At 36.4% G+C, this 10,802-nt stretch overlaps 1 protein-coding gene across 1 annotated transcript in view; it reads right to left on the reverse strand.

The window, feature by feature from the left end:
- Positions 1 to 4,452: 4,452 nt before the first annotated feature.
- The window catches only part of LOC131530331 (leucine-rich repeat-containing protein 15), a 7,747-nt gene continuing 1,397 nt past the window's right edge, over positions 4,453 to 10,802 (reverse strand). The window contains exons 2-4 of the mRNA XM_058760526.1: positions 10,676 to 10,802; positions 9,765 to 9,881; positions 4,453 to 6,342 (exon numbers count right to left, since the gene is read on the reverse strand). The exon at positions 10,676 to 10,802 is cut by the window's right edge and continues 19 nt beyond it. Of these exons, the coding sequence (XP_058616509.1) occupies positions 5,274 to 6,342; positions 9,765 to 9,784 (1,089 nt within the window). The 5' untranslated portion in view covers positions 9,785 to 9,881; positions 10,676 to 10,802 and the 3' untranslated portion in view covers positions 4,453 to 5,273. The remainder of the gene's footprint in view (positions 6,343 to 9,764; positions 9,882 to 10,675) is intronic.

The following is a 10,802-nucleotide window of genomic DNA, read 5'->3' on the forward strand; positions in this document are numbered from 1 at the left end:
GAGTTATCTGTTTTTGCAAATAAACTCTTCATATATAAAACATTATGTGTCACAATTCAGTTCAGTTCTTATCAAATGGTGTCACAGTGCAGTCAAGTCAATAATATTGCTGAATATTAGGTGTCTTCAACTAAGCAAGACAAAAGGCAACAGTGACAAGGAATCCAAACAAGACCCGGCTCAGTCAGGAAAGCAGCTCTCATCTGGCCAAACTAATCAACGTGGTGTGATTATTCCAGGCTGCATCACAAGTCAGATTGTGGATTGATATCTTTCAGAATATTTCATGCAACTTCTTCTGCTTGAAGAAACATCAAGCTAGCAGGTGAAGCTGGTAAAAAGGGTCTGCGCAGAGGGCTTGTCTGGTTCTCGTAGTCTTTGCTGAGGATCTGTGCTGGGGCCATCAATGAGGTCTTCACAGGGATCTGTCATCTAGCTGACACGGTCTCCGCTGACAGTCAGGGATGTGTTGTGGTCGCTCCTGGGTGCAGTGGTCTGGATACCAGCTGGATCAGCGGATTACTGTGAACTGGGGATAAGGGTGAGACAGTATATAAGCGACTAATATAAGCATTGATGTCGTTCATCTTACAAATTAACAAGTACATTAGATATTATAGGAAGTGTTGCCAAGTGTTGCTACTTACACTAATTGGTGCAGCATAAAGATCCTTTAAGGGACTTGAAATATAGAAATGTGAGTGTCATGTGTATGGAAGGTTAAAGAGATGGGACATTTAAACTCACAGAGTGTGTCTGCCTCCTGAAGTCCTCACTTTTGATCTGCCAGCTAGAGCCACCTCTTCATAGTCCCCTTGACCTCCATTTCAGCAGCATTAGCTTGAAAGTTTTTCCAAATTGCAGTCTTGAAATATATGTATAAATATATATTGTAAGGTAATTATTAAATCTTAAGCATTACAGTTTTTTACAATCATTAGGACCAGACCCAGAATTCGCACCTTATTTTGATGAATGTTCATGGATAAATTCATGCAGCAGCTCAGATTTTCTGTAAAAAAGAATTACATAGTGTTCAGATTAAATTTTTAAGTTTGTTTGCTCATAATAATCCCCACCACAGTAAAATAAGTATGACTTTAATCACATCATATATACGCTTCAAAGGTTTTCATTCACTCTAAAAACTGAACCTGCTCTACTGCAGCAGACAGATTAGGCCTCCATTCAAGAACAAAAGATGATGCACTTACATTATACGGCTCTCTTTTAAGTATCTATAATGTTTTTCTCTGTCAGAGCTTCCCACACGGCTGTGTTACCACAAAATAAATATTATTATTAAATTCAGATTGCACATATTGAATTGTTTTTTTTTTTAATGCACTTTATTGATTCAATGCCACAAGAACAGCAGGTATTAAATATCCACATAATCAAATTAACATTAGCTGCCAGAGAAAGAGAGAGAAAAGAAAAAAAGGAAAAATAAAAAGAGAAAAAAATAGAGGAAGAAAATTACATAAATTCCAATGCTTTCAGAGCATTACATGTTTTTTGTTTGTTCCAAGATATTTACATATAATTTAAAGTCATTTATAAAATTTGCAAAATTTGGTTTACATTGAGCCCACTTCTTTTTATGTATATGGAATTTTCGTAACAAAATAAACAAATGTATAATATGTTGTTCTTTACAATTCAAATTTTCATATTGAATTGTTTTAGCAGGTATAATGCTACCACAGCGTGACAGAGTCACTCGATGTTTATGGCGCCACCAGCGCGGTCAGACTCCTATGATTCAATAGCAATCACTCGTTGAAAAATCGAATTAATCGAATGAATTCTAGCAAACAAAAATTTTCAAAAATTGTAACTCATTAAAATTGAATTAGCTAACATTATCGTGCACTGGATACAGCTCATCGGTTTTTTTATATTAAAAAAAATTACATATTGTTTTTCTAAAGAGGCCGCGCCTAACAGTTACTCATCAACACTCAATATATCCTGTTATCGCAAACCTCCTAACAGAAACCATCTAAAAACTATACTCTTCGTGGCATTTAAAACATTAAACAACACGAGATTGAGCATTAAATAAATTAAATAATTTACCTTTTTGCAGCTGAAGTATTCCTCTTGAGAACTGTGCCCGCTGAAATCTCCTCAGGATTAACCGCCAAATCTTTCTCTCAGGCGGCGGAGTTCCTTCATTCTAGCAGCGGCCGCCGGAGACTAAACCAGCTCGGGCCAGAGGTAAATACACACAACTACACCGAGTGCAGACCCGTCGCACGCACAACAGCTTTCAGCCGAGATCGGCCCAGAGAGAAAAAGCCGTCTGTCAGCCAGAAGTGTTCCATTATCTTCTCACCGATGCCGAGACAGTGCGGCATTTCAGCCAGAATCGGCCCGAGGGTGCTTGGTATCTGTGCGCGAGCTTCTTGCGTTTTGGTGGATTATAGCGTTTAATAACTCTTTTTAACATCAAGCACGTCCTGCTTTTGATTTTCTCACTCATCCATGTTTCCTAATCGATCTAACGTGTAAAATTTAAATGACTGTCCAAACCACAACCTCAAAACACACTCGAATCAAAGCCATTGCATTATGAATCACTCATGTTTTCAAGTTCATCCTTTGATATTATTCTCACTCGTTTAACATTTCCATCGTGAAACAGTTATTAAATATTAAACAGGTTTGCGCCCTATTTGACCGCTAATGACAGTAAAACACGATTTACTATTGTGTTTTTCACTCCCACTATTCACAACACAATCTTAGATCGTTCGTGTTTACATTTTTTATTTCTATTGTAGTAACACGGCTCAACTCTTCAGAAACGCGCAAAGGGCGCCAATCGCATCGCGCATGCGCACATGGGTTCAGACGGCGGCCAGGTGACTTCGCGTCCCTCTGACGTCACAATGAGACGACGTCATTTTTAGAACTTTTTAGAACTCGAAAATCTCGAGACTCTTGTGGCGAGTTCTGGAGTTCTTGAGTTCCTCTACCGTGATTTCTTCTGACAGAGTGAAGAAACAGCAAAATGTGGGAAAAACTGTTAAAAGAGAAGCGTGAGGAGTTTGAACAGTGGTATGGGAAGTTCAAAAGACACGAGAACTTCCTTCAAAGAGAATTCATCATACTGCCAGGCTATCAACCTGACTGGAGAGAAGAGATTAGGGAGAAATCTTTTAAGACCCAAGTCAGATTGCGTGGGGAAAAGAGCCTATTTAAATGGAAGAATTTCAAAGCCTTGTTCAAAAAGAAGCGGGAGTGGTGGGACATGTTACCACCAAAAGTACCTCCCCATGAATATAGGGTCTTGTATTTGGATATACCTAAGAAATGGCCTATAAGAGGTCTGCTTCTGGAAGAACCAGATGAGCCCAAAAACTACATGATCCAGAGCCACACCACTGAAATGCATTTAGTGAAGCCTGTGATGATCGACTTGCACGCAGTCATATGCCAGGCGTTTGAAGACGGTGAGGCTGGGCCGTCTGAGAGAGTTGCTGCAGCTTCTGATGATAATGAAGAATATTACTCATCTTAAGAGTGAAGCTCAGCACGTAAATGTGCACTTGAAGAGTAGTGCATAAGAAAGTGCATATTTAAATATGTGCCAGATCTCATCAGAAGTGCATAGGGTGTATTCAGGTAAGGCATTTTTTCCAATGAGGTGACTGGAAAAACGTCCCAGACAACCTGGATTAACCCTAGATGAGGTCTTGTTGCCCACTCTAAACAAGTGGAAGAAAAACTGTAAAAGAAGAAGAGCACATACTTTCTTATTCTCCCTGTAAATATGCACTTTCTATATATGCATTTCCATGAAAAAATAAATTAGTTAAAAAAATCTTTACTGTGCTTGTGTGTGGAAAAATATTTGAGTCTTTATTAATTGTTTGCTTTAGAGTGTAACCCATGTGATTGAATTTAAATATATTTGCTCTTGATTTCCATCATTTTATAATCTATATATACAGTAGTAGTATATTATTGAATGGAAGATTATTGTTTTGTGATAATTAAGAAATTTAAAATAATTATTTGAAATTATAACAGTATCTTGTTTGTGTATTTTGTCAATATACCATTCCACAGTTTCTTTTCTTACACAAACACACAAAAACAGCTATTTATCACCATCTAGTCTACCTATGGGTAGAAATAAAGTGAACCTGAACCTGATAATGTGCTTTGTGTGTGTGTGTGTGTGTGTGTGTGTGTGTGTGTGTGGGCTACATACTACAACACAATCTTCAGAGATATTTTATTTTCAGAAAGCTCCTGCCACCAGTTTAAGTGATTAAATAATACAGTTAAATGAAGATATAAAATAATTATATATACATAAATAAATATATATAATATAAATACATATAAATATACAGATTCCTTTATTACATTTTTTCTTACTTTGTCTGTATTTAAGTTATACTTGGAATAAACATTTTAGACCTTCCATCATTTCTGGTTCACATAAAGAACCAGCCAGCATGAAATTTTATCAAATTATTGTACATTGTATGATGCAGAGTTTCTGCAGTTCATGAGTCTTAACTTGCCCTTCTGCAAATTAAGGCCTAAATTCATAAAGTCAGTGGCATTAAATGCTGCATACACTGCAATAAATAAATAAATAAATAAATAGAATATATTTCTCAGTTATGTATTTTCAATATAAATATTGAAATATCTTTAATTTACTTGAGACGCAAATTGAACACAATAAGTCTTGTTTTCTGAGAAATTGAAAAGAAATTAAGTTTATGCATAAAACAAGAACAAACATCTGTCAATGGGGAATGGAAAGCTGCCAAATATCTGCTAATGTCAACTCACTTCATTTTGATGAACTTCTCATAGTAATTTGAGGTAATTTTGCATCTCAAGTAAATATTTATTGATTCAAGACTAGAAAACAAGACAAAATTATTGACAAAGAACATTTTTTTTCAGTGTGATCAGAAGGTAGAGTAAAATTATTTCCATAATCTATTGGTTGGGAGCAGAACTATTGAAATATGAAAAAAACAAATAGAAATAAAAAGCAATGGAGTTCTGTTGGAAATTGTATTTCCAAACTTTGAAGTATTACGAATACAAGACATTTACATTTAGAGACCATGTTGACGTATTGTGTTCCATTCAGTTTATTCCTTACATTTTTTAACTTGGTCTTAAAAATGTACCTTTGTGAAATTTGCAGAAACCCTGAATTTGACAACCTAAAGCATAATATCATACAAGTATAATGCAAGATTAATGTTCCATTTTACATTATCTGCATTGGTTCAGTCTTGCGATGCGCACGACAACTCGCCGACTTCCGTCCAATGCTTATCTTTGTTCTTTTTTTTCCTTTTCTTCTCCGCCATGACGATGGCAGCCACAACAGTGATAACCACCGTGATGGTGATGACCAGGACAGTAACCATCTCTGCAACGCAGAACTCCTCTTTCATTGTGTAGTTCCTGTGACTTTCGTCCAAATTCACGCAAGTGAGGTTGTCGTAGTCGTCCAGGAAGAGCCGCTTGACGTTACAGAGCTTCTGGAAGACTCGTTGCAGATCGCAGTCGCAATTCCATGGGTTTCCTTGGAGCATTATGTGAGTGCTGTATGTGTTGAGACTCAGGAAGGTCTTGAACTGAATCGTGGAGAGGTTGTTGTTGGTGAAGTCCAGCAGAGCGAGACTGGTCAATGGTGAAAGCATGCCGTCATCCAAGTAGTGTATCTGGTTGTGATGTAAATTCAAGACTTCGAGGTTTCGTAGCATGGAGAAAATGCCATTGTTGAGAACCGTTAAATTGTTTGAGTTGAGTTGTAGCTGGCGTAGGGTACTCATGGACCCAAACGCCCTCATCTTGATGGTCTCGATAGCATTATGGCTGAGGTTGAGTCTTTGAAGGGCGTCAAAGTGGACAAAACAACTGCTGTCCAAGCTGGTCAATCGGTTCTCCGCCAGTGACAGATCTCGAAGGGAACTGAGACCCTGCGAAAATCCCTCACTCAGGAATGAGATTCGGTTTCGGCTCAGGTCCAACCTCAACAGTCCTTCCAGCAGAGAGAACGCGCCGTTGGCCAGCACAGCAATCATGTTGTTGTTCAGGAGCAGGATGCGAAGTCTTCGTGTGCTGTGGAAGGCTCGGGGCCGGATGGCACTCAGGTGGTTGAGGGACAGGTCCAGTTGTTCAGTGAAGGGTGGAAGAGCGGCAGGCAGGTGAGTGAAATTGCTGCTGGTGCAGTTGGTGATTTTGAGCTCCTCGTAGCAGGTGCAGTCATAGGTGATGTTGTGGCTCATGGAGATGGACTGGACCTCGAGCACCAAGGGAAGCATGAATAACAGATGCATCCTGGAGGTTCTGAGGAGAAACAAGAAAGTTTGTGCAAAATTCAAACCTATAAGCTTTCAGATATCCCTGTTCTTTATAAGTGGTTAAACATCTGGGGTTTTATGTGCATGGTGACAAAGCTTTTACTTACATGTTTTTACTTTACAGCTCTGCTTTTGTGTACATGACATATAATATTTTATGTAATAAAATATAATGATATTGAGCACACAATATAGTTTTTTTTCATAAAATAATTGTATACATACATTATATTATATTATTATATTATACTATAGTATCTATCTATCTCTCTCTCTCTATCTATCTATATATATAAAACAAATAACATAATATACAATACTATTATATAATATATTGTAAAATAATAAAATACAAATGAAATATAATGCAAATAACAATCAATTTATATAATTAAATATAACAGTATGTATAACATTTTTGGCATATGTTACATAACTAAAATTATTATATTGTAATAATAATAATTATAGTAAATACTGTATATAATAATAATAACTAATACTAATTCAGTACTAACTAACTAACTAACTATATATATATATATATATATATATATATATATATATATATATATATCGCGATTAATCGCTTGACAGCACTAATACATACAGTGCCCTCCAAAAGTATTGGAACAGTAAAGACAAAATTGCTCTGTTGGCTGTGGAGTCAAGACATTTACAAATATGATTAAAAGATGAATATGAGACAAAATTACAGAATGTCACATTTTATTATTGGGTGATTCATTTTTCCAGCTAAGAAGATCAGCACTTTTAGAGTTTCCCCCTATCTGATGTGAGCATAAGTATTGGAACAGTTGCCTCACAGGTCTTTCTAAGTGATCAGCTGTGTCCTGTTGCATTAATTCTTCAGATATTAAAAGCAGGGAATGCGTCGTATCAGTTATATTCATTACTTCTGCATTCTGAATCTTGCATTCGATGATGGCACACACAAACCAGGATGAAGATGAGGGAGCTGACTTTGAGAGAAAAGCAAGCAATTTGGATGCTAAAAGAAAAGAGGAAGTCAATTAGAGCTATAGCAAAAACAAAGGGCATGGAGAAATCAAGAGTTTGGAAACCACCAGCGACACCAGCAACCAACAACGACCTGATCGGCTGAGAAAACAACAGTAGTTGATGACAGACAAATCATAAAAGCTGTGAAAATGAACCCTAAAAGAGGTGTTTGTAAAATCACCAACAACTTCCAGAAAGCTGGGGTGATGCTCTGACAATCTACTGTCCTCAGGAGACTTTGACACAGAATAACAGATGCTACACAGCAAGATACAAACCTCTGACCAGCTCCAAAAATAGAAAGGCAAGATTAGAGTTTTCAAAAAAGCACAAAGGTGAGCCAGAAGAGTTTTGCAACTGTGTTTATGGACCGATGAGACAAAGATGAACCTTTATCTAAGTGATGGGAAAGCAAAAATGTGGAGAAAAAAAGGGAACTGCAATGATCCCAAGCACACAGCCTCATCTGTAAAGCATGGTGGAGGTGGTGTCGTGGCATGGGCATGCATGGATGTCTCTGGAACAGGTCCTCTCAACTTTACTGATGACTTAATGTATGATGACAGTAGCAGAATGAATTTGGAAGGGTACAAAACCATCTTGCCTACCAATATTCAAGAAAATGCCACCAGATTCATTGGGAACTGCTTCATATTGCATCAGGACAATGACCCAAAACACCCTGCCAGTTCAGTCAAGGAGTTTATCAGGGCAAAGAAATGGAAAGTCATAGTTTGCCCAAGTCAATCTTCAGATTTAAATCTGATTGAACATGAATTTCACCAGCTGAAGAGGAGAGTAAAGACAGAAACTCCCCAAAACAAGCAACAGTTGGAATTGGCTGCATTAAAGGCTGGGAAAAGCATTTCAACGGATGGGACCAAGAGTCTGGTGATGTCTATGGGTCACAGACTCACTGCTGTGATTGTGCGCAAGGAATCTGCAACTAAATAATAGCTTTTAATCTTTTATATCTGCCTTATGTTCAACTGTCCCAATACTTATGCTCACATCAATGAGTGGGATGAACTCTAAAAGTGCTGTTCTTTTTATTTGGTAAAACATCTATGTGTTGAAACGTCTAATAATAACATGACATTCTGTAGTTTTGTCTCATATTCATCTTTTCATCATATTTGCAAATGTCTTGACTCCACAGCCAACAGAACAATGTTGTCTTCACTGTTCCAATACTTTTGGAGGGCACTGTATGTATTAGTGCTGTCAAACGATTAATCGCGATTAATCACATCCAAAATAAAAGTGTTTGTTTATATAATATATGCATGTGTGCTGTGTATATTTATTATGTATATATAAATACACACACATGCATGTTTATATTTCAGAAAAATAGGTTATGTTTATATACGAAATATATTTATTTATAATATAAATTATATGAATATAAATAAAGACATGTAAATACATGTAAATATTTTCAAAATATATACTGTAATGTGTGTGTATTTATATATTCATAATAAATATACACAGAACACATACATATATTATGCAAACAAAAACTTTTATTTTGGATGCGATTAATCGTTTGACAGCACAAAAAATAAAATAAAATTATATATATATATATATATATATATATATTCCAGATTTTTATCATTCACATGTGTGACATAAAATTATATATTATTTTCTGTATTACTTATTAATCTTTCCATTTTTACTAATCAAATTACATAAATACTTTTAGATGAATATGTTACAATTAAAAGAATACAAGAATGGTGGACTGGAATATCTGCTTCCGTTAGATCGTTATCATATTGAATTGTGGATCCAGAATGGTTTTATGGCTTTAACACACTGTTTTCCAGTATATACTGTATAAACAAACGGTACAAACAAGACAGCTACTTGTTTAGCTGCACTTGATGATTGCATACAAGTGAGCAAACGGATGTTCAAAGCCTGTTATACAATTACAGGTCAAGGGCGGTTTAGTTCATGAATAAACTTTACTAGATGATCTTTAAAATTTTTTTATACATGTTTATTTGATCAAAAATGATACTTTAGGTTAAAATTTATAGGAATGTATAATCACAAGTCAAGTAACCAGTCACTAATTCATTGTAACTAGTGCAAATATTAAAATGATTTAAAGGACAACTAAAACTACTCTCAATAATAATTACAAACTAGTATGCAATTTAAAAAACACACATATAAATAAACATGAATCTTTTGTAAGATCCACACCACATCAGGTACCTTTTCAATCATGTATCGTATCGTCCCCTGTCAGGACACAGATGTTATTATCGTAAAAACCTCATCAGCGCCTTGTTCAGTGGTTCACTACAGCTCCGGAAACTTAAGGTCAACTTACATAGTCAAAAGTAAGTATAAATAGAGCCTTACCTGAGTGTGGTGCCTGTCATCAGAGGAGCAGCCACAGGTGGGGAGTGTGTGCATGTGTCTGTACAGCAGACGCTGTGTGTTTGCAGCCGGGAGGGAAACGCTATTGTACAGGGGCAGCTGTTGGCAGAGAAGAGAAAAGAGAAAGAGCAAAGTGATTAATATTTCACACCGGCAGAGGAGGGCACAGACATGATGAGGGGGTGCAAACTGCAACACTTCAAGAGTACAATTATGAATTTTACATTTTCAATACTGATGATAATACGGACCAAAATTATGTAAATATAAATAAGAAAATAAATAAGTTTGACAGGAAATATAAGCTAAATAAATGAAATTAATTAGCAGATGGACTATTTTTTTAAGCGGATGAACTTGCAAATATCTAAGTTTTAATATCTGTAAAATTGACAGGGTTTCCTGGTTTACATGGTTATGGCAGGAATAACTGGATGCACGGGATACTCATAGCATGGTGCATTATGGGATATTCTCCATCGGTCTTTTATACATGATAAAATCAGACTCGCGATCTTTCTCAGGATTGGAAAAAAATCCCATTCATCTCAGCTATGAGCGCAGTTTCTCCTTACACCAGTTTTAATGTCAGTCTATACATCCCATCCATACAGGCAGATGACAGATTTAATGAAACAAAGAGCAAAGGTTAAAACCAGCTTATTTCTCTTTATGTTTCGGATATTACTAGGGGGATAAAACTTAAAACCCCCTGTTGAGCTCTCCGTCCATCTTCACATCGGAGAAGGAGGAATACAGAAAGTGGGATTAGAGCTAAAGCTCTCCAAAGCTTCACTTTGTCCTGCATTATTTCTCTTCTGCTAAACACAAATGTTGGACATGTAGAAATAATGTGGATTTATGTTACATGTATAGATGTTAAAAACATTTACCTAACTAAATATATACACTCTATGTTATGGATCCAGTCTTGATTGGATTGACCTAATTCGTCCTCTCCATTCCTTCAGTAGAGGTGAGAGCTGGTGGGCCGCCGCTGTTCACCTGAACCCCTCAGAT

The sequence above is a fragment of the Onychostoma macrolepis genome, chromosome 22, assembly GCF_012432095.1.
Source record: "Onychostoma macrolepis isolate SWU-2019 chromosome 22, ASM1243209v1, whole genome shotgun sequence".
In the NCBI taxonomy this organism is placed as follows: Eukaryota; Metazoa; Chordata; class Actinopteri; order Cypriniformes; family Cyprinidae; genus Onychostoma; species Onychostoma macrolepis.